At 40.9% G+C, this 25,518-nt stretch overlaps 1 protein-coding gene across 5 annotated transcripts in view; it reads left to right on the top strand.

The window, feature by feature from the left end:
- zbbx (zinc finger, B-box domain containing) overlaps positions 1-23,938 on the top strand; it is a 77,946-nt gene extending 54,008 nt beyond the window's left edge. For 2 of the 5 annotated variants that reach the window (XM_085379627.1, XM_085379625.1), the window contains 5 exons: positions 114-282; positions 5,005-5,160; positions 7,143-7,331; positions 7,493-7,562; positions 23,372-23,938. In XM_085379627.1, coding sequence (XP_085235753.1) covers positions 114-282; positions 5,005-5,160; positions 7,143-7,331; positions 7,493-7,562; positions 23,372-23,459 — 672 coding nt within the window. In that variant the 3' untranslated portion in view covers positions 23,460-23,938. Of the gene's footprint in view, positions 1-113; positions 283-5,004; positions 5,161-7,142; positions 7,412-7,492; positions 7,563-23,371 lie in introns of all 5 variants that reach the window. The other 3 variants (XM_085379624.1, XM_085379623.1, XM_085379626.1) reach the window with 2 other exon arrangements.
- Positions 23,939-25,518: the final 1,580 nt, after the last annotated feature.

Raw genomic sequence — 25,518 nt, 5'->3', positions numbered from 1 at the left:
CCTGTTTTTTCTCACTGTTTTCATTTTGTCATTCCCCTTTTTACTGCTTCCCCCCTTCCTCCTTCCATCCCCCCTTCTCCTGTGTTCCTCCATCTGTTTGTGTATACCCTCAGGTAATGCACAACCAGAGTGCTGGGTCTGGATCAGAGCATTTCTGTGATCTGCATGGGTTTTCGCCTCTAGGTTTGGATATGATTGCCAGTCAACCAGAGACACCAGAACATGCACACTGTGACCCACTTCACACATGCCAGTCTCCACTGCGTGATTCAGACCCAACAGGTAGGTTAAAAAGGGAAAGTCTTTTAATGTGTATGAATAGTGTGCTTGAGATTTTATGCTTCAATTTCTTCAATTGCCATCCTGTTTTTCCTTTAAACGACATCAGAAAGTGTGGTTGCTGCTATTGTGCTTCATGAGATTAGATTGTGAAGATTACCTCTGTGTCCAGCTTTTGCCTGGAGATACTTTCCAATTTGCGAGCGTTATTCATGTCACTAAGGCCTCATAATAGGATTTAGAACAAATATGTAAAAATGTAGAGCTTACAAGACACACGAAAATGAGTTTTAAACCCAGAGGAGTGCTGGCTGCTTGGTGAAAAACGAGAGATTGGGGACAACACTGATAATTTACTGCTGGTGGGTCCAAAGGGAGCTTTCCTGTGATGCCGTTTTGTTTTGTGTTGTATGTGAGTGTGTGCAAGCCTTTGCTTTCAAATGCTTTGTAACCTCTGTGCTTCTTTCTACCTATATTTAGCTCCTCACTTTTCTTAACTTTAGGAAAACACAGGCTCACGCCTAATTCTACCTGCCTAAAATGTCGATATTTCATCACAAAAGACTCACAAGTCACAAAGTAGTAATAAAGCCTGCATCCTTGACACATCACAGAAATTTTACTTTAGTTTAAGAGGAACTTTAAAACACAGAAAGCTAAAAAAGGTTACGTATTGTGATAATGTTACATCCAAATGAAATTAAAGTGTATGATCCTGTTCAAATACACACATCAGCCACAATATTAAAACTACTGACAAGTGAAGTGATCATCTCTTGTATTTTTTGACAATGTATTTTCCTGCTGGGGTACTATGGAACTGGGTATTTATGTAGTTGTTACTGTAACATGTATCCCACCCACCTTAGAACTGTTGGGCCCCTCACAATGACATCAATACACACCGGCATTGGCCTCCAGCAGGACAATGTGGCTCATCACACTAGAAAAACTCTCCCATAATCACTCAAGGAACACAGTGAAATGGTCATGGCATTGATTCATCAGATTCTACACCAACAGAGGTAACAAACCACAACCCAGAGGAACCAAATTATCGTCTGCCAGTGTAATGATGCAAGACTCTGTAGGATACCCCAAGACCTCCCCTTAACAGGACAGAAGTGTTTTGGTGGAACCAAGACAATCTACTGAGTATTAATCAGGTGGTTTTAATATTGTGGCTAACTAGTTATGGTTGCATAGTCATGGTATGCAGTAAGGTTTGTATGTAATAGTATATTACTTATTACCTATCGCTGTCATTTGCCTTTGGGAGACGATGTGGACTTTTATCTCCTGCTTTTGGTGTTTATTTCTTGTTTGTTACACCTTCCCTTCTGTAACAAAATGGCTTTAAGAATGTTGCACATTAACTGCAGGTGGTAGACCATGCTGTAGCCACTGAGAAAACTGCCTTCTGAGCGTAGCATTAATGTTCTATTTGTGATTGCAAAATGGACATTTGAAATGCTTCAAAACTAATAATTTGTAAATTGGATATGTGTTTATGCCCCTCGCACTGAACATCATAACATATGGAAGTCTAGCAGCCACATACAGTACTTGAATGCCATTTATCAAATCACATAGTTCTTAGTATAGCGTTAAATGAATAGGGTTGACGGTGAGAGACTCCCACAAGGGCACCGCTAGCCTCCTCGCACCATGCAGCCAACCTCTCGTCAAATCCCGCTCTGTCTCTGCCACCATCGTTAAACCTCCAAAGTTAATGAGAGAGAAAGGTTAGAAAGGAGGAATATCACCTTGACAACACTTCACACTCATTTATGTCCTTCCATCCCTCCATCTGTCTATTCTGTTTTTATCTTCTTTCCTTTTTTTCGTTGGCAAGACTGCAATCCAACAGGTTTTATATGTCTGCTGCTCTACAGTTTCACCCTGCTGTCCCTTTTTCCGTACTCCCTGTCACCTCATCAGTCAGAAAATTAGGTTGTTAGTGTGCAGTTTCTGTCAAAATGTGCATCGAGTCCAACAAAAGGAAAGACAGAGAGAGTCAGGCAGGCAAATAGGAAGGATAATGACCCACACACATATGCGCGCACACACGCACGCACACCACACATGTAGAATGGTCCCTTTAAATCTATGTGTGTTTTCCAAACTAGCTTCAGCCTTTTCCATTTTCTTTCGAGATGACAAACTGTTATGCGACTGCTCGCCCTTTCCCTCTTATTTATTTTCAGCTGATTTTGAGTAGTAAGTATGTTCTCCAGTCAGTAGTATTAATCAATTAATTAATTAGCTGACCACAGGAGAGAGAGCTGAAAACAGCAGTAATTGCATTGCAGCTGTCAGGACTGGTTGAGCAGCTTGTTAAGCAATATTTGTTTAGTACAGTTTCTGCTGATAAATAGACAAATGGATTATTTTATCAAATTAATTTACTTGAATTAATCTATATAAGTCACTTAGGCTAATAGATTATGTTATCTCCTTACAGCCGTGTGTGTGTGTTTCTTTTTACCTTGTTTTGTCAGCTCTGTTAACTTGAATGAGTATTTAAATCTGCAGAAGCCTTTGAAGGGGCTCATTCGTGTGTATGTGACAATATTTGTGGAATAACATCTCATAAAAATCCTAAAATTGATTCAGCATCCTTTTGTTATTATGAACTACTATTAAGTACCTTTGAAATACCACATTTTATGAACTATTGATGATTACAGTGATTTGTATACTTAACAAATACAGTGTAAAATAGTTTTACTTTAATTATCAAACAAAAATGAAATAAATATTTGTATTTTGTTTTGTCATCTTGCAAGTTTTATAGTCTGCTGCATTCATATTCAGTCATAGCCAAAATGTTTTTCCATGTGGTAGTGCTGTAGAAAGGTCACAAACTAGACTTAGATAGCGAAGAAAATCCATTGCAGTTTCCAATTGCCTGCTATATGTCCAACTGATAGCAGCGTGACAGTGAATGATCTGTCTCTTTGTATTTTGTACATTTTGGATCCAGATATTCTGAGTCCTTTTTAAAAGCATGTAAAGGACAATATCAGAATGTGAAAGTGTGAGATGATATATTTTTTTAAAGAGCAACTGCAAGAGAACAAGAAGTATGCATTTTTATGAATCCAATATACAGGGAGTGCAGAATTATTAGGCAAGTTGTATTTTTGAGGAATAATGTTATTATTGAACAACAACCATGTTCTCAGTGAACCCAAAAAACTCATTAATATCAAAGCTGAATGTTTTTGGAAGTAGTTTTTAGTTTGTTTTTAGTTTTAGCTATTTTAGGGGGATATCTGTGTGTGCAGGTGACTATTACTGTGCATAATTATTAGGCAACTTAACAAAAAACAAATATATACCCATTTCAATTATTTATTTTCACCAGTGAAACCAATATAACATCTCCACATTCACAAATATACATTTCTGACATTCAAAAACAAAAGAAAAACAAATCAGCGACCAATATAGCCACCTTTCTTTGCAAGGACACTCAAAAGCCTGCCATCCATGGATTCTGTCAGTGTTTTGATCTGTTCACCATCAACATTGCGTGCAGCAGCAACCACAGCCTCCCAGACACTGTTCAGAGAGGTGTACTGTTTTCCCTCCTTGTAAATCTCACATTTGATGATGGACCACAGGTTCTCAATGGGGTTCAGATCAGGTGAACAAGGTGGCCATGTCATTAGTTTTTCTTCTTTTATACCCTTTCTTGCCAGCCACGCTGTGGAGTACTTGGACGCGTGTGATGGAGCATTGTCCTGCATGAAAATCATGTTTTTCTTGAAGGATGCAGACTTCTTCCTGTACCACTGCTTGAAGAAGGTGTCTTCCAGAAACTGGCAGTAGGACTGGGAGTTGAGCTTGACTCCATCCTCAACCCGAAAAGGCCCCACAAGCTCATCTTTGATGATACCAGCCCAAACCAGTACTCCACCTCCACCTTGCTGGCGTCTGAGTCGGACTGGAGTTCTCTGCCCTTTACCAATCCAGCCACGGGCCCATCCATCTGGCCCATCAAGACTCACTCTCATTTCATCAGTCCATAAAACCTTAGAAAAACCAGTCTTGAGATATTTCTTGGCCCAGTCTTGACGTTTCAGCTTGTGTGTCTTGTTCAGTGGTGGTCGTCTTTCAGCCTTTCTTACCTTGGCCATGTCTCTGAGTATTGCACACCTTGTGCTTTTGGGCACTCCAGTGATGTTGCAGCTCTGAAATATGGCCAAACTGGTGGCAAGTGGCATCTTGGCAGCTGCACGCTTGACTTTTCTCAGTTCATGGGCAGTTATTTTGCGGCTTGGTTTTTCCACATGCTTCTTGCGACCCTGTTGACTATTTTGAATGAAACGCTTGATTGTTTGATGATCAAGCTTCAGAAGCTGCTGCATCCCTCTGCAAGATATCTCACTATTTTTGACTTTTCTGAGCCTGTCAAGTCCTTCTTTTGACCCATTTTGCCAAAGGAAAGGACGTTGCCTAATAATTATGCACACCTGATATAGGGTGTTGATGTCATTAGACCACACCCCTTCTCATTACAGAGATGCACATCACCTAATATGCTTAATTGGTAGTAGGCTTTCGAGCCTATACAGCTTGGAGTAAGACAACATGCATGAAGAGGATGATGTGGGCAAAATACTCATTTGCCTAATAATTCTGCACTCCCTGTATGGATGGCTGTTCTGGGTGAGGTGTGCTATGACCCGTCTTTAACTTTTCCTTTAACTCATTTAGGGTTACAAAGTTATGGGTTAAGCAGCAGCTTCAGAGCTTTAAATGAGGAACACCTGGTTTTCGGTGTGATGAAGGACAACCACAGGCAGCCAACTGGAATTCAGATTCACTCATCCAGGACAGGAGAAGTATCAGCAGATGAACTGGGAACATCTGGTGAGTGGAAGTGTATTTGCGCTGTCATGAGTGCTTGTGAGTATTTTGTTTGTGTCTATGTGAAGATTTTCAGGTACACAGAGTTCTTTGTGCTTTTTATTTATTTACACACACAGAATTCTATTGTGGACACAATTAATACACTATATCTCTGCATATAGAAACACTATTTCAATGTTTGTGCTGGTTGTGAACAGACATATTATCCACTTATACTGAGCACGTACACATGCAGGACTGTGGGTTGATCCAGGAATACATCCTTTCATACAGATACACGAAACAGTGCATTAATCTCTTTATGCTGATGCATATTTGCACACATAGAAACCTGAAAGACCAGAGAGTAAATTGTTTTATTCAGTGAGATTTCTAATTCCCTCTCGGTGTTGATCAGTTCTCTGTATTATTTTGCCTAACTCACTTCTTTCCATGTTGTCAAAGTATTTAAACCTGCTTTCATAAGTCTTTTTTTAAATTAATCTTATCCAAGAGTTCCAACTCTTGAGGCCCACATAAGCTACACTCAATTAATAGTCTTGTCAGATTGAATGCTTAAACTTAAGTTGGAGGAGTACGTTAGTTAAAAACAATAAATAAAAACAACTTTGAAACATATTTAACTATTCTATCAAAATGAGTGTGCAACATTTTTTCTGTATTTTTAATTCACAAGGGAACCTAAGCACTGATGTTTCGGCAAGTTCCCTCTCAGAGTGCTTCTTTGTGCTGTTTTGTCAGTGTGCCGCTCCAATGTGCTGTCTGACAGCACACAGAAGAAGGCTTCTCGCCAAAACATCTGTGCTTTGGCTCCCTTGTGCCATTAATTAATGTTTTAAAATAGCATTGTGCCCCTGAGCATGTTTGTAAGTGGGGAACTCTTTTTAAAGTTCACAGCATTTGGTTTCCTTTTTTCCCCTCCATACTTTACTGTAGTGTGTTCCATACAGCAGTTATACCTACAGTACAATTATAATAATATATCACATGAAAAAGATGCATATGTTAGGTATTACATCTCAATTTGTCTTAAGGCTATTAACATATCCCACATACAGTCCATGCAGAATGGAATTATTCAAATCTGACCTTCCAAAGGAACGCTTGAGTGATATCAAAGTTCAGTCTTCTTCATTTTACACTTCATACATTTTAAATCTGGCACAGAGATTTATCAGTAGCAGAAATCTAAATATGTGTGCGCCATCTGCTTTAAAATTGAAATAAATCGAGTCTAGAGGTATGTGTGTGTCCACATGCGTTAGAAGCACTCCCCTGCATGCATCATTCTTCCCATGCTGCTTAGTTTGACAGTGCAGGTGGTTGTGAAGCACTAAGTGGAGGTTCTGTGCCAGTTGAAAGACAGAGGCAGGCACTGAGAGTGGGTGGAGGGAGGGCTAGGTGAGGAGACAATGGAAGATTGAAAGACTGAACGATTTAACACTGAAGCTGAAACTGGTTAGACAGCACGCAGCATGAGGAATCAGTGTGCTGCAGCCACACATACACACCCACACTATCATAGCTTCTCAGTGGGGGCCTCAATGTAATTTACTGTGAGCAGGTGGAGATGGATGTTCAATCTGATTCAATTTGATGTGGCTCACACAGGAGTGGGATGAGACACCACTCATTCCACTGACAGTTGTGATCGACCCTTTTTTCTTGAATCCTGAGCAACATACCATCTTCTTCTTACCTTCTCCATTCTTCCTCTACACCTGTTCTTATCTACTTCTTACACTCACTCTCTCTGTAGCTGTTTTCAGAAAATACCTTTTACTGTACAGCCTCATGATCATCATTCCATCCTTCCTTATTCACAGCTTATGCGTTTCTCTACCCATTTCCCTGTTTGGCTTTTATTCCATATCTGCTTTCAGGCTATCTACCAAGTATGCATTAACTATTTCGCACTGTCCGTTGCCAAACCTCTCATTCCTTGTCCCCTCCTTTTTCTCGCTGTTTCTTTATTCCCACAGTGGACTCAGAATTCTCGCCAGTATTTTGTCCATTGTCCCAAGCAGCCAGAGAGATCATGGAGATCTGTAATGTGGACCAGATGGGCTGTGAGGACCCTGACCTGGAGATAGACACAACTGCACATGCTCTGAGCAGCCTGGAGCAGGAGCTAAGACTCATGGTCAAGAGCGCAGACCAAAAACCTTCATGTATGCAATCACATATACATGATATAGCTATCTGTGATCAGTATATTATTTTACCGATCATGATCATAGAAAATAATACAGTAAGTGTTTGAATGAATTATGAATTACAAGAGTGATTTAAACCATTAATTCTTAACCTTTCTTAAATATTCCATCCCAAGCAGGCACTCCAGGTACTGGTACAGAACACAGTGGAAGTCAGGATGAATGCAGTAATCCCGCTTCCAAACGGTTTGTAACACACATCCTTAAATTTGATTACCCTCATGCCTTTCAATTGTATTTGTGCGAGGATCACATCAAGGATGAGCTTATCATAAAGAGGGTATATGTTTTTGTTGTTAGTTGACCTAGAAATGCTTAGGCAGTTGTTCAAATGTCCATTTGATGTTGATATCCTGAAAGGCAAATGTGAGTTTCTCCAGTGTGCGAATCAAACAGTGAAGTGTCGTACCTTCCCGTTTTCATACTGTGTGTCTGTGTCTTTTCACCATGGCCACCTTAGAATCTCACCCCTTACACTTTCTCACACACCACTACCAATCCAGTGGCCACGACAGGGGGTAATCCCTCTTTTTTTTTGGTACTGCATCAATGCCTCTCGCTGTCGGATATGTGGAGTGTGTAATGGATCGTTAGCAGCAGAACGACTTTAGCTTTGACAGCATGTTGGGTATCCAGCCTTAATGTGCTGCTTAATGTGAGTATGCGTGTGAAAAGAAAGAGGAAGTGTGTCAGTGTGGTTTTGTATATCAGAAACTGACTCTGAGTGTGTGTGCCTGTGCATTATTGATGTTTTTTTGTGTTTGTGGAGCGGGCATAATCTGCGCTAGAGGCCTTGTGCTGAGCGGAGCACTGTGAATATCACTTTGAGACGTGTAATAAACGGATTAACGCATACTGCAGTGAGAGCTCCCAAAACAGCTCCTTACATCCTAAAACATACACAAACACACACTTAGGATGGACTTAATCTGGCTACTTTGGTTCAGCTTCACAGGTATCATGTTGTTTTTGTTTTTTATAGGCAGCTCTTGTGCTTCCACCCTCACCTGGTTTTCCTCCTAATATGCAGATTGGACTCTTGTGACATTGTCCAATTTATTGAGTATGCAGAAACACTGGATTTTCATGATGACAGGATCTTGTCATGCAGTTAGTTGACACAGCTGTAACATTATTGTTTTATTAGGTACAGTGTGTTTTGCCAGTTCAACTCAGCAAGTTTTTTTTTTTTTGTATAGGGTCAATGAACCGTCTTCATGAGATGCTGTTCTTTCAGACCCCGTTGACTTCAGAGTAAATGTATGTAAATGGATTTCAGCTGTAATGTAGATTCTGCTGCAAAACATATTGAATAATGGTATAATCAGGAAAACTTGAGTGCATTTTTGCATATAAAATATGCATTTGTTTTAGTGAATATTCCAGTAATAGTATACAGTATGTACACTCCAAGGTACACCCACACAACACAATAGCGAACGCTGTCACAGCATATTATGGGCGGTCTGTGTGCATAGACAACTATTTATCATCTGCGCTGCTTTTACTCAGCTGTCTCTGGTTGCTTGGCAGACGTGCACCACAGTTGGTGGATTGTGAGAACTGAATATCTGCTTTTGCTTTATTAGTAGTTACACTATATGAGTCCAAACCAAAAAACTACTTCACGTTTTGCAGCTGTATGAGGATCCAGCAGCATGTACGAGTCATGCTCGTCTTTGAGAGCAGCTTTAGGTTGTGAAACAGTCTGTGTTAGTGCTGTGCCATATCATAGCCATGAGAATACCAGTATGCATTTTGGCACGATATAAAAGTGTCATATGGTAATATCTTTGATATAGCGACACCTTACATTTATGTTCCCTCGTGTGCACTACAATGAAACAAACCCATATGTGTCTAAGAGCAAGAGCAGGGTGTGCGCCTCTGATGACAATATACTGCATAAAAAGGGAGCTACATAAAAAGAACCACTGACAAAACACAGTGCTTTGCAAAACATGCATGAAATATAATAATTTTTGATAACTGTTGAGTACAATCAGGCTATGAAAGCACTCTAACGGAGATACTAGCAGTTGGTGAAGTGCGACCCAAAAGTAAACAACTGAGAGTCACTGTAGCCCTCGATAGCTGTGCTTCATATGACAGGAAGAGCTAAAGGTGAAAGGAAATTACTGGTGGGTTACATGGTTATAAAGGAGGGCTTAAGTGGTTAAAAGCTCGACCCAAGATACAACATCCCAGGCAATGTTCCCTCTAAGCTGCGCGCGTGCGCAATTGCGCACTGCTGGCACGGTCTCTGCGCACAGAAAATCTGCGTTGCGCGCAAAAAAAATCTAACCTGAATTGCAATTAAAATTAAAACTTTAACAATTCTGTTTTGCAGTGTTAGTCAGTAAGTGACTGGCTGCTGGGATTAGAACGATGCCACCTTATCCCATAGTGCAGCCAATGATGCGATTCACAATCGTATATACGCAGCTAATCAACGTCATTGACAGGCTATGACAGCGTCCTTATGCACGCCAATGACAACGTGTACAACCATTGGAGATGTGAGCAGGACAGACGGAACAATTGACGGAAAAAGTGTGGACTTTATACCAGTTTTTAAATTGTGTTGACAGGCCACGTAAAACCAGAGTTATCATAAAAAAATATATGCAATGTTTGTTTTTGCTGAATACTATCGTTGTTTATATTTACTTCGGGAAGAAACGGTTAAACGGCGTTTTATAAGGAAAACGCTCGAAGGCGCTCTCCGCCTGGGCGGGGGGAGGGCGGGGGAGTGACGGCGGTGTTTTGAGATGTGAGAGATTTGTGACGTTTAGTATGGGCAGAAATCTGTGCCATCAGAAACTGAATTTGAATAAGTTAAATTTGAATTTGAATTGCTCAGATTGAATCTGAATTGTAACTTGAATAAATGCTTTTAAAAACTGAATATGAATTAGCCTAATTTGAAATTCAATTTATTGGTTTGAAAATGATCATCACTAAACTGAAATTGAATTTTATAGTTTGAAAATGAATTCATTTGCTTTGAAACCGTATTTTATCCTTTAAAAATTTAGCTCTTGAATAATTTCAGATTCACTTCTCACCATTCAGTTTCAGTTCTACAATTGACCCTGTGCACGAGAAAATGCTAACTTCCTGGTTTGAGACCGGATGTGGGGTTGTACATTTCCGGTAGCTTTACTTTGCGGTCAATCGCTACTGCAAAGATATACTCCAAAATCATGTCCAAAACTCGAAAACGGAAAGATCATGTTAAGTTACAAAGAGCAGAAGGTGGGAACACTCACCACTGTTGTGTCACAAAAAATCGAATGATCACTTTTGACGTTTAAAGAGTTTAGATCGATCAGTTGTTTACATCACTCAACACAAGCAGAACTGCATCACTGCAGCAGAAGACACATTTCACATTCAGAAGCACATCTCTGTATAGTGACTGGTCTTATGATTTAAACAGGCAAATGTTCAGCATTCAAACTACAGGTGAAGAATAGTCAAACCAGATGTTTCCCCCATTATGTTGATATCAGCTAGTCAAGTACACACCTACACAGCATGTTAACAAACCGTGAAAAAAGCCACACAAAAAATGAATGATTGCTGGTAACGGTTTCTATACATTAGTATGTACGAAGGGTATGTTGTGACTTACCTTAAAAATTACAGTGGTCCCTCGCTAATAACGCGGTTCACCTTTCACCTCGCTGTTTCGCAGATTTTTTAGTGCAAGTTTGCATGCTTATTTTTTTTTTACGTCACATTGTGTCCTGCGTCCTGATCGCTGCAGACGATCTCCTCCGTGACGTCTCTCCTGTACAGTACAGAATCGCTGCATCGATCGCTAGCAGTGTGACTCTGAAGTGCAGTACTGTATGTCCACAATGTCCAGGAAACGTTTTGCACCGTCAAAAAATAAAATTGGCTACTTGATTTCACCTATCGCTGGTTATTTTTAGAACATAACACCCGCGATAAACGAGGGACAGCTGAGAAATATAACATTTGAATCCCTTTTCTCTTTTGCCCTGAGGTGCAGGGAAAAAATATCAACAAGTCGATGAACATCATTTACAGATATATTGGGTAAATGCCCAAGACATCTATAGAAATGTAAATCGCCGCTTGATTCATTCATTTGCTTAACTTGTTTTGGACCATAAACCAGGCACGAATAGGACACCGGAAACAAAGCTCCCCACAGGAGTTTCCGCACCGGAAGTAGCATATCCTTTTTTTTTTTTTTTTTTTTTTTTTTTTTTGGCCTGTCCCGTTTGGCTCTTTTGCCATCAGAATTGTTGTCTAAAGGCAAAGAAAGATGCCCAACGGATTTACTTTACCAAACTGACCATCCCAGCCTTGCCGTAATGGTCCATTTGATTCACCTTTTATTGTTTATTTTATTTTCACTTACTGAATACGGGACAGACTTGACTGGGGGAAAGAAGGGGAGAAAGAAAGAGGGAAAGAGAAACAGCTGAGAAGAGGGACGGGGGAGAAGGGCAAAAGACAAAAACCAACAGAACGGGCAGAGAAAAAAAATGCATATATCAATCACCTGGATCACCTGCTGAGAAAGAAAAAAGAAAGCAAGCAGAAGAGAACAAGAGTAATAGAATAAACAACATCACAATGATATATGGGAATATGACAGTAAATACTAAATGTTAAACATTATTGTGCAGCACATAAGATCAACAGAACACAGTGTGCTTTGAGGTAGGAGCCAAAAAGGGTGTAGTTTGTGGGTGTGATCACCCGTGTGTACACCTGTGAGCATGGACGCGCTTGTTTTTTGTTTTTTTAAAAGGTTCCTTCATGTAATAATCTGCTAGAGGGTGTGGGGGGGCCACAGCCCCGTCCTCCAGGGCGTGAAGCAGGTGTGGAGGAGATCAAAACTCCAGACATCCAGAGGCCCCCAGAACACAAGAGACCAAGGAAGACCAACAGAGGGGCAGCTGCGCCACTGTCCCGGAAAGAGCTGAGGAGAGTCCCAGATGAGGGCTCACTCAGCAGCCGCGGAGCAGAAGCCAGGGGGAGTTGCAGTGACGCGCCCGTGAGCTCCGCCGGCAGCCAGCTGCGCCTGAGTGACCGAGCCCCAGGCCGAGAGGCCGGGGGCACCCCACCTCCGAAGTGGCCCGAGCGAGCCCCAGGCTCCAGGCCCCGATAAGCGGCCGCCAAGGAGTGAGCCGGTGTGTACCTGGACGCCCATCCCCGGACACAAAGAACCACCAACGCACCGATGTCTGAGGGGGTCCGCCACTGGCAGGGGAAGTGGTGGTAGGGGGAGATAGGCCTCCAAACCTTGGAGGGCCTGAGATGTCCCCAGAGAGGTGGCGCCTGACACCCAACCTGACATATAGACACAGACATACAGGCACACACAGATACAAACATCCATTCCCACCCTCATGCTCTCATATGCACTTACTCCACACTCAACCAACGTGGAGACAGACATAAAGAGACGTTGTACACACGATCACACTCCCCAAGCGTACTCTACAAACCGGGTCTAGGTGCCCCCGCCCCTGGAGGGGGGAACTGCACCCAGACCCAGGTGGTGTTTCCCTTTTCCCTGCGGTGGGGGGAGGCAGACCGCCCCGACTCCGCAGCAGCAGGAAGGCTCCACACTCCAGACCGCAGTCAGACGGCCAACTCCTCCTCCTAGCCCCCCTGCTCCAGCAGGTCGCAGAGAACGGGGGTGAGAGAAGACTCCAAACCTCCCTCCACCCGCTCATTGTAATGTTGATGCATGTGTGTTCTAAACCAGGCACGAATAGGACAACGGAAACAAAGCTCCCCACAGGAGTTTCCGCACCGGAAGTAGCATATCCTAACGTGCACACAGTCAATTCAATTTTAGTTCTAAAATTCAGTTTTTTGGGACTTACATCCGGTTCTGGTTCAAGAGTAATCAAGTGCAGATTAATAGAACTACGTTTTACTAGCGGACCGAAAGTGTTACTGACGGGAATCTACAGCGTCTTGAGCTGAATTAAGACTTCAGAAGTCAATTGTCATGTGGAATGACCAGCGGATAAACTCTCAGGTTGGTAATAAATGTATTACATGTATAAGAACTAGATCATGTTAACAAATGATAGCCGTACAGTAACTTTTATGCTTATTGTAGCTGTTAGCTAAAAACGCTAATTTAGCGTAGTTTGCCCTGAATTCAGCTTTGACAAACAAATATGATCGACTGTTTCTAGTAGAATTCCAAAGTTGTCATCTTGTACCCTCTCAGAGTACCCCCTCTGTATGCTTGCAGAGACCCCTACAGTAGGGAAACATGCAAAACGGTGTCCAAACCTTTGTATTTCAGCTTTATTTATGTCTTACACAGCATCCCAACTCTTTAGCTAACTTAATAACTTTAGCTAAAGTGAATAGTTAGTCTAATTCATTAGTGCAGCAATACTGGATCATCTCTGTTTGAAGTGATATAATATGATATACAACTATCACTGAAACAGCAAACTTTGTAAATAAACAAACAACACTTCTCATTCTCTAAACGTTTGGCCACAGCTGTAGATTACACTATCAGTGCTTGTTCACTCTTGACAATAATTACATTTCTAAATTTACTTTGTGCATTTACAGGTAAACAATATCTAATATTTTATCTAAATGACTGCTTTGTCTTTGAAAAGGTGAAGAGCCTGAGGCCGGTGACAGTCCAGTTCTACTCTAAGTACATCCTTACGGTGGCTCACAGGACAAGGCCACATTCCTGTCCTGCCAGAAGAGAAGAGAAACTTCAGAGTCTTCATGCAGTTCAACCACACCTGTCATATTCCATATGACAGGGGTCTCAAACTCCAGTCCTCAAGGGCCAGTGTCATGCAACTTTTCCATGTGTCCCTGGTGCAACACACCTGAATACAATTAGTAGGTCATTAGCAAGAGTATAGAACTTGACTGCATGCTGAGGTGGCAACCCCTGATCCTACTCAAGTAAATTTAAGTAAATGTATGTATTTGGAAACACATACTTCTAAAAATACTTTTATTGCACCATGTTCATTCACTCATGAGCTGCTGTAACATGAATCAAATGGCTGAATTGCCAACTCAACATGCAGTCAAGTTCTATAGTCTTCCTAATGACCTACTTGGTGTGTTGCAACAGGGACACATGGAAAGGTTGCAGGACAGCGGACCTCGAGGACTGGAGTTTGAGACCCCTGCCGTATGGTGTTCATGCAGTTTTCTACTCAACAGTTACAGCATGTCTGACTGCCTGTTCAGCATATGCAAAAATATATGATGAGTTTAAGCATGTGATGACAAAGGTCTTCCTTTATGGTGTTTGTCATCACATGTCACAGACATCTAGATGATCATTTGGAATAACCAAGAAACTAAAAACTTGTTACTTCATCTTTTGCCTTTATTATTATTATTATTATTATTATTATTATTATTATTATTATTATTATTATTATTTTACATTTTTAGGCATTAGGTTTATTTGTAGTAGTCCTTTCCAACTTCTTTCCCTCTTCCATGTTACTGTGTCAGCTTGTCAGCATCTATTTGGGGTTGGGAGTGGAACAGAAAGTCAGGAAATCCAAAGTGCCATTAAAACCAGGAGAGGTTCTTATATTTCAGAAGAAGGGATTAATTCAAAAGAAATTACCTCAATGCCATATTTTATTTAGGAACCCTAGAGAGCACTTTGCAAAATAACACATTCTTATAATTTCACCCTCAGATAAGCCAAGCTACAACTGTCAGGGAAGGTGATGTAGGTACAGAGCATGTGAGAGTGGTTAAGTTTGTCTCTTGTCTAGATGAAGGCACAATAGGGATCAATGGCAAGGCGTAGAGATTCAGTGTCTTCAGTCTTCAGTGGACACTCCATTTCTGGCACAAAACACCTGTAAAAGATGGTCGATTTAGGAGGTGACCCGACAACTTCAGCCTGTCAAACATAGCAATGGAGCAGTATGTTAAAAAAAAAAAAAAACTAGTTAAGCATGCACTCAGTACCCTAAGAATTATTATGGTAGTTAAACACAGTGACAGTCACATATCATATCACTTCAAACAGATGTGATCCAGTATTGCTGCACTAATGAATTACACTAACTATTCACTTTAGCTAAAGTTATTAAGTTAGCTAAAGAGTTGGGATGCTGTGTAAGACATAAATAAAGCTGAAATACAAAGGTTTGGACATCGTTTTGCATGTTTCCCTACTGTAGGGGTCTCTGCAAGCATACAGGGCTCTGACAGGGTACAAGATGACAACTTTGGAATTCTACTAGAAACAGTCGATCATATTTGTTGTCAAAGCTGAATTCAGGGCAAACTACGCTAAATTAGCGTTTTGAGCTAACAGCTACAATAAGCATAAAAGTTACTGTACGGCTATCATTTGTTAACATGACGCTTGTTCTTATACATGTAATACATTTATTACCAACCTGAGAGTTTATCCGCTGGTCATTCCACATGACGAATGACTTCTGAAGTCTTAATTCAGCTCAAGACGCTGTAGATTCCCGTCAGTAACACTTTCGGTTCGCTAGTAAAACGTAGTTCTATTAATCTGCACTTGAACCAGAACCGGATGTAAGTCCCAAAAAACTGAATTTTGGAACTAAAACTGAATGGTGAGAAGTGAACCTGAAATTATTCGAGAGCTAAATTTTTAAAGGATAAAATACAGTTTCAAAGCAAATGAATTCATTTTCAAACTATAAAATTCAATTTCAGTTTAGTGATGATCATTTTCAAACCAATAAATTGAATTTCAAATTAGGCTAATTCATATTCAGTTTTTAAAAGCATTTATTCAAGTTACAATTCAGATTCAATCTGAGCAATTCAAATTCAAATTTAACTTATTCAAATTCAGTTCCTGATGGCACAGATTTCTGCCCATAGTTTAGCACAAATCTTATGTAGTTAGTGTGTAGTGTAGCCCTCAGGGCTCTATACTGGCCATTTGTGGCCACTTTGCTTTTCGCTTTTCAACCATTTTTGTTCTGTTAATGCCAGTGGAATGACATTGTGTGTATTTTTGTCAGATTTTTTAATTTTCAACATCAGCTCCTTAATAATGTCAATAATATTCACTATACACTAAATAGTTCCTCTTGGTTCTATAGTGGCCATTTGTGGCCAATTGAAACCCATTATAACCACCTTTTTTGATTCCTTGTTACTGACAGTACTATATCATGCAATTTAGGTAAAATTGCTTTCATTCTAAAGTCAACACATGAAAATTGTAGTTTTTAATGTTTTTTACCAAATGACATCATTTACCCATTTTTGGCCAAGCAAGCAATTTCATGTAATATTCTGAGTTTTCTATAGGGGTGTTTGATGGCTTACTGCACTCCAATGGACCAAAAAAATGACACAATTTTGATTCAGGTTTGATCTTAAAGATGTTAGGCAAAGGTTTGTGTTTGTGCATGAAAAAAAAAGTGCCAGTGTGAAATTGCAGCACAACTTTGCATTTGCAAGAGAGAAAAATGTTCATGTGAATGCAAGCTCTTGATGCAAGCTATCCGGTTGTTCAGTCTGACGTCACTAGCCGTGTCTGGGTCTAAACTCCGCTGCAGGTCCATATATCAAACGATCACTGTGGCATTACTGAGAGTTGAAAAACTGTCTAAAGTCTTTCATCTTTAATAAAATGATCAGCGTTCTGCTCTCCCAGGTGTAACAATTGAGTTTAACATCCAGGCATCCATGAAAACGGAATTTATGACATTTAACGGAGTTAGAAGTTAGCAGGGAGTTAGCTCGCTAGCTTCTATCTAAATACAATATAGCATGTCCTGACTGCGGGGTTTTGGAAACAAATTAAAACGTACAGCTCTGTTATTACTTCCAGCATAAATGAAGACAGAAAACTAAACAGCAGTAACGTTTGTAGGGTTACTGAAGTTGGGCTAGCTGGTATATAATGATGTGCTGCGTGACCGCTAGCGACACAGCTACGTTAGCATAATATAAACAAGCTAACTTTTTTTTCCACTCGATAAAAGTTACCGTGAGTGTTCTCGGTGGTCAGGAACAAATGTAATCGCATGGCAGGATGCTGTAAAAGGACCAAACTTCAGCCAGGAGAACAACTGAGATAATCCATCCACAATACGAGGTTAGTCATTCATATACTGCTGCATGGGCTGGGCTGTAGTTACATCCTAAGGTTTTAAAAACTGAGCTTAAATAAATGATTAGCGGTAATAAAAGCCGAGGGAGGTCAACAGTGATCATTGACTGTTTTAGGAGCTTTTTGAGATCAAATAGAAGAAAATACATAACATTAAACATGTTAACAACACAAAAGCCATATTAAACGCAGACTACTTTAGACCCGGAAGTAGGATTCGTCGCGTCATCACTGAACAACCGGATTGAGCTTTGAGCTTCCTGGGGAATTTTAACTTTGATGTTCATGATGAAAGCACCTCTAACTTTGTTCTTTTCATTAAAAAAATGCACACCAAAATATCTACTCTCCCAACAAAAAAAAACAGAGAAAGAACTCACAGGACACTCTGCAAAGTTCAAAGCTGTAGCTGTAGCATAAACAATAACAAACTGGGACTGTTTGTAGTTCTGTCCTGGGGTTTACACAGGTGCAGTCATTTGTAAAGCTATAAATAAACCCAGCAGCTTCAAGATCATTTTTGCTCTGGCAAGATGGCAAGACGGTCATATTCACTGCTTCAAGCACTTGACTACGTGATGCGCTCAGAAAGCGAAGATGACGAGGAATCCGCTGCATCGGAAGAAGAGGCTTCTTCTTCAGTCTCCTCGGAGAATGACAGCATCACTACCAGTGATGAGGATTACCATCCAGTGCCCGATTCCTCTTCTTCAGCAAGTGAGAACGATGCAGAGACGGCAGTCGAGGCAGAGCGGCTAATGGCAGAGACGGTAGGAGAAGCGGCAAACGCCGGGGCGCCGGTGGGTGAGTGGATGTCTCGTTCTGGGAATATTCAGTGGTTTCCCACTGCTGAGGAGACCGTGCGCTACAATGCAGTACCTACCGGTATCACTCCAGGGCCCACTCTGTATGCAGTTGCCCGCATTAGCACCCTGAGATCTGCATTTGACCTGTTTGTGACAGACGAGATAATTCAGCTGCTGTGCACCCACACAAACCTGCATGGGAGGCGAAAGTGTGAGGATTGGAGGGATGTGGATGATGTGGAGATGAGAGCATACATTGGGATTTTGATTCTCGCTGGTGTCTACCGCTCAAGGCATGAAGCATCGCGTGGTTTGTGGGCTGACAAGACCGGACGGGCAATATTCCGTGCTACAATGCCCCACTACCGCTACGCCCAGATCAGCGCTAACCTCCGCTTTGACGACAAGCTCACCCGCCCGGGGCGTTTCAGGAACGATAAGCTTGCTGCATTTCGCGTCCTGTGGGAAAAGTGGCTTGCTCGTCTCCCCCTGCTGTTCAATCCAGGAGTTGACGTCTGTGTCGATGAGCAGCTGGTTGGATTCAAAGGTCGATGTGGATTTCGGCAGTATATGCCCAAGAAGCCTTCCAAATATGGCATTAAAATCTGGGTGACCTATGATGTGGCAACCTCCTATGCTTGGAAGATGGAAATTTACACAGGAAAATCACCTGGAATTTCCCGGGAAGTTAATCAGGGAATGAGAGTTGTGCTACAACTGACAGAGGGGCTCCAAGGACACACTGTCACTTGTGACAACTTCTTTACCTCATTCAGCTTGGCAGAGGAGCTGCTCAAAAGAAAACTAGCTCTGGTTGGCACAATCAGGAGAAACAAACCAGAGCTCCCTCCCCAGCTTGTTCAGCTGAGACAGAGGAAGATTCTTTCATCTGTCTTTGCCTTCACCAAAACAGCCATGGCAGTCTCCTACATGCCCAAGCGAGGGAAGAATGTGCTTCTTTTGAGCAAAAAGCATAGGGAACCTGCAGTGAGTGATGTGGAAAAGAAGAAGCCAGCAGCAATCCTTGATTACAACAAGTGTAAAGGTGGAGTGGATAACCTAGACAAGGTTGTTGGCACCTACAGTTGTCGGAGGAAAACCGCTCGCTGGCCACTGGCTCTATTCTACAATCTTCTGGACGTCTCAGCATACAATGCCTTTGTCCTGTGGAAAGCAGTGAATCCTGAGTGGGAGTCCACCAAGACCCACAAACGAAGGGTGTTCCTGGAGGAGCTGGGCCACATGCTGGTGACTCCAGAAATTGCAAGACGGCCTCGTGCCCCACGCTCAAAAGCAGCCGCAGCTATTGTTGCTGAGATACAGCAGTCAGAATCAGAATCAGAGTCTGACCCACAGCCCATCAACAAAACAAGGAAAAGGTGCGAACTGTGTATAAACAGAAGAAGAACGGCAACCACTTGCTCCAGCTGTGAAAAGAGTGTCTGCAAAGATCACTCTGCTGTGGTTTGCGTGTCCTGCCTTCCCTGAGTGTGCGCACACACTCACACTCACACACTCTCTCTCTCTCTCTCACACACACACACACACACACACACACACACACACACACACACACACACACACACACACACACACACACACACACACACACACACACACAAAGAAAGAGGATGTATTTTGTACAAACAAGCAATAAAAGGCCGTTTTTGGCATGACTAACAAAGTGGGAGTTTCTTTTATTGGGGTTATTACTCACAGGCATAATACAAAATATTAATATTAATAATTATTATTTTTGTTACTGGCACTGACCTGCAATGATTTTTTAAAAAAAATGGTTTTGTCATTCAACTGCTGAAAAAATTTGAACTTTATTGCTATTTCCCCCCCAAAAAACATAGTAGTAACATATAATTTGACTGGTATTCAGAGGGTATAATTTCTCATTTTGAATTATATTTTGGTTTTCATGACTAGGACTGGTTTTCATTTAAAAAATGAAGTTGGTCTAAGTAGAAAAATGTTTTAATATATAATAATTTTATAGTATTCTGTAAATGTAAACAAGGGGTGGCCACTTTTGGCCACGAACAGTCTGAAAGGGGTTTTTTATGTTTTTCTGCCACTGCAGAAAAAAACAATGTTGCATAAATGTCATTGATGGTGTTAATTATTGCTATGCATCTAACCTTCATCATGGTTAGCAAATAAATCAGATGGCATGTATTATTTAGAAAAAAAACTGGGATTTTATGATTTTCTCTATTTATGAGTTGTTATGATTATGTGTTCAAACTGGTATTTAAAGGGTTAAATTTCAGAATTTTAATGAAATTTTGATTTTGATGAACAGCCCTGATGCTAATCTAAAAAATCATGTAAAAAAAACCGGACATTTTTCTTAATATATAATAATTTTATAGCATTTTGTAAATGTAAACAAGGGGTGGCCACTTTTGGCCACGAACAAGCTGAAAGGGTTTTTTTATGTTTTTCTGCCACTGCAGAAAAAAACAATGTTGCATAAATGTCATTGATGGTGTAAATTATTGCTATGCATCTAACCTTCATCATGGTTAGCAAATAAATCAGATGGCATGTATTATTTAGAAAAAAAAACTGGGATTTTATGATTTTCTCTATTTATGAGTTGTTATGATTATGTGTTCCAACTGGTATTTAAAGGGTTAAATTTCAGAATTTTAATGAAATTTTGATTTTGATGAACAGCCCTGATGCTAATCTAAAAAATCATGTAAAAAAAACTGGACATTTTTCTTAATATATAATAATTTTATAGCATTTTGTAAATGTAAACAAGGGGTGGCCACTTTTGGCCACGAACAGTCTGAAAGGGTTTTTTTATGTTTTTGCTCTCTCTGCACTAAAATAACAATGCATTATAATCAATGTTGATGTGAATCAATTACATGCCCCAGACTCTACTATTAATAATACAAGAAATTTCAGTAGCAATGCAATTATATTAAATTGCGAGATTTGAGGTTGTCGTCCAGCTGGTGCAGTGGACAAACAAACTGGTGTTTAAAGGGTTAAAAAATAAAAAAGTAATAATTATTTTATATTTATGGAAAGAACTGAAGTTACTTAAAAGCTTTATGCAAAAAAAATGGCAAAAAAACAAAAATAATAAAAAATTACAGACCTAATCTGTAGGTGGCCACTTGTGGCCACTAACAAGCTGAAAGGGTGGTGATTTTTAACAGACCCTGAGGGGTAGTCAATAGTTTTGTTGTGTGTGTCAGAACAATGAGGCGACTGCTGAATGTTACAGGTGTTACAGGAGTGATACATCTCCTGTTGTCAGGTCTGCAGGTGTTGTTCTCCTTTATCTCATAGTGGACAGAAATTATTTTTTGGAGTGGCACAAATAATCAGGTGTGGCATCAAATTTGATGCAGAACACCTGATTGTTCTGTAAATAGTTTGAAATTTTTATTTAAAAAAACGCCTTGGCTGCATTTTTAGGTAAACAGCTGCAAAAAACGTTGTTGTTTGCAAAACTCAGTTACTTTTTTGAAGAAGTAACTAAATAATCAATTGCGCAACATTGGTCATTATATACTGTATTTTGCAGTCAGAGTTACAGGACTCTCTCCCAGACCACAGACTCATACTCATAATAGTCAGAGCTTTATAAAAAAAAAAAATGAAAGAAAGTTGTTTTTTCAAAATTGGAGTTCAAGTTATTTTTACTTCCAATAGTGTTACCATACTACACAGGTCATGAACAAGATTTTCTTTAAATGCCATTGTAAGTGGGCTAAAGCAGCTAATTAAAAGTAGTCTAACATAAATGTAAATGCTGTAATTTGATTATTTTAATAAACCATGTAACTTGGATGGATTCGATGCTGGCGTGACCACAGTGCACACGTCTGCTGTTGCTCACAGTGGTTCAAGGGATCACTCAGGGAGTTTGTGCATTCGCTCAGACACATGAAAAATTAGAGGGAACATTGATCCCAGGTAGAAAATATTTTTCAGTTTTGTTATGTGACAATACTGCACAGCCTCTACTAGAGTTACAAAGTTGTTGTAAAACTAAAGTGTGAAGCACATTTTTGTATAATTCATACAGCTTAATGGCTGTTTTTCTCTAATTCTACACAGGGTCAAAAGTATATAAACAGGCTCAAATATATACATATATCCAAAGTTTCAATGATCTTACTGTTGATGTGAAGTAGAAGAATTTAGGTGTCATCCTCCTTCCTCATTATTCCATTCTCTTTGTGGAATGTACCAGTGCCACTGATGAAAAACAGCACCCAAACATGCTTGACAACTGGTACAGTGTTCTTTGGTTTGAAAACTTCATCTTTACTCTTTAGAGAAAACAGTACCTAGGCTACTTTTGCACTTACATTTAACTGATGCTGTAACTGGATATAATGCTATGTCACAACTATTTTGCTATATTATTCGAAGTTTGAAGTTAGCTAATACAATAAAATCAAGAACACTGCACATGCTGGCTGAGATGGCATCAATAGAGTGACTCGTTCTTATTTGGAGGTGGGCGGTGTTTTTTATGACTCCCAAGGTAATTTGGTGTCGTCGTAGCTGAATACAGGCGGGAAACGCTTCTCCTAAATGCCTGAAGCAAAAAAAAGGAAGAGTGTACGGACAGTTGGAGGGGTTAATTGTATCACTTTAGTATGAGTGTTTAAAAAAATGGCCAGCAACTTCTTAATCAAAATATTTACTCCTTGGTCCTGGTTTTCTTTTATTTGTTTTATTTCTATTACCACGGTAGCCATTTATTCACTTGATAATTAGTAAGTTTCACACAAATCAAACAACTTAGATTTTTAAATGACTAGACTGGATTCAGATTTAATCAGATTTGATCAAACTCCACCTTGGCAATGACAGATGCCTGTTAACACACAAGCTACACTTTCAGCTGTCCATCTGTTACATTTTCCAAATCTTATCTGGCAGAGGAGAATTTTTGATATCCACATCTGAAAGTAGTTAGAAAAAGAATAGCACATCTGTTCTTTGATCATAGGCAGGTATTTGAGTTTTATGAGTATAACACGTTCTCCCCTTGATTGGTGGATTTTGTCTTGCAGAGGCGGGGTCACTGCTGAACAAGAAGAGGAGGAAGAAGATGAGGAGGAGGTGAAGAGAGATCGACAGAGTGTCCTCTTGCTACCCTGACGGACACATGTGCGTGACAGTCATGCAAGCGAAATCCCACAGTGGATGCATTTTTAAATTGTGTTCATTACACTTAAAGGTTGGTGTAGACACCCTTAAACGCATAAGTCTAAACTTTTCTGCAATAATATGAAAAAATATAAATGTAATGCTTGTTGAGCAATGAATAAATGCTGTTTGATTTATTGTTTGTCTCTTTTTGTATGCCCTTGTTTGCCATACACCATGTTTATGTTAGTTCTTATACTGAACAGCAGCTGTGAGATGCATTCCTGTGGATGGATTAGCTAAAGGTACAAAAACAATGCGACTGGCAACAGAAGGGGAGCTGACATGAAGATAAATGGTGACTTTGGCTTTATTCTCAGCAGGAGTCTTCTTGGATCCCTTTGATGGCGTGTTTGTCAGAGTGTGTGCGTGTGCTGTCTGAGATGTGCATTAAAGGACCGACATTGAGGGACAGTTTGCTGCGGTGCCAATTTTACCTGCAGGGGTTAGGAAGAACATTTTTCTCTGTTGTCATCACTTTGTTTCTTAATAAGGTTAGGGTGGCACTAGATCAGGTCAGACTGTCTGCACATGGACACACACAGAGGAGACTCCTGCAGGTGATAAATAATGTCTGTAAGGCAGGGAATAAGGAACTGTGTCAATGCCCACTGCTGCCATGTTTCTGCATGTGTGTGCAGGAGTGGGAGAAGATAAACACGAGTTGCTGGAACTGGTTTGTTGTCTCCATGGTGAATGTGTACATGTGCCGTTGGTGTTTGTTAGTATGTATGTTTGTGTTTTTCTGCAGCTCTGCTGTTTTCTATTATTCCCCACAGCCAGGATAATTTTGTACGCCTTATGTTTGTTTTTGTGTTCTACCAGCCAAGCGAATAACATCTATAGCCGACATGATCTCCTCAAGATTGGAGTAAGCTACCGCGAGAGCGTGACTAGCAAATTTGTCCGCTTACACAAGATACCGGTGGAAATAGCGAGGAGTCCGGGCTCCCCATGGATTGTTATCCCTTCGGGGTGGAGGCGCAGGCGGCGTCGAGAGAGAAGGAGACGGCGAGGCTGCAGGGCCGGCGCGCTAGCCAGGCTACGGAGGCAGCCACTCAAACCACCGCTCCCCAGCCTATTCATCACAAATGCCAGATCCCTCGCGAACAAGTTGGACGAATTGAGATTGCAAATAGCAGCGAATAACTTCATCAAAGACTCATGCATCCTTCTTATCACTGAATCCTGGCTACATCAATCCATTCCAGACTCTGCTATTGAGCTAGCAGGCTATACCACACAGCGACATGACCGAACAGTGGACTCCGGTAAGCGCAAAGGAGGGGGGCTCTGTATGTATGTGAACAACAGCTGGTGTACCAACACAGTGATAATAGACCGTCACTGTTCACCGGACATTGAATATCTGACTGTTAAATGCAGGCCCATCTACCTACCTAGGGAGTTCACCGTTGTCATAATAACAGCTGTTTACATACCACCAGATGCTAATGCTAACTCTGCGATCGCACTCCTGCATACAAACATCAATAATAAACAGAGCACTTACCCTGACGCTGTACATATCGTAGCAGGGGACTTCAATCACGCAGACTTAAAAAGAGCAATCCCCAAATTCCACCAGCACGTCAAGTGTGCCACTAGGGGTGACAAGATTCTGGACAAAGTTTATTCCAACATCAAAATGGGCTACAGGGCCAGACCTTTGCCACATCTGGGTCAGTCTGACCACTTGTCACTGTTTCTAATCCCTGCATATGCCCCCCTCAAGAAAACTGCTCTTACCATCACAAAGAATATTACCATATGGCCAGAGGGTGCCTCTCAGCAGCTGCAGGACTGTTTTGACAGGACTAACTGGGATATCTTTGAACATCAGGACTTGGAAATGTTCACAGACGGTGTCCTCTGCTATATAAAACACTGCATAGACACTGTTACAGCAGTCAAACGGATCCGGGCTTATCCCAACCAAAAGCCCTGGATGACCCGGGAGGTCAGGCAGCTGCTGAAGGAGAGGAACATTGCGTTCAGGTCTGGCAACAGG

The sequence above is a fragment of the Rhamphochromis longiceps genome, linkage group LG14, assembly GCF_057381845.1.
Source record: "Rhamphochromis longiceps isolate RC_006_pf linkage group LG14, R_longiceps_female_GT1.1, whole genome shotgun sequence".
Taxonomy (NCBI): Eukaryota; Metazoa; Chordata; class Actinopteri; order Cichliformes; family Cichlidae; genus Rhamphochromis; species Rhamphochromis longiceps.
The sequence above is the reverse complement of the archived record's forward strand: the minus strand, read 5'-3'. Positions and strand labels throughout refer to the sequence as shown.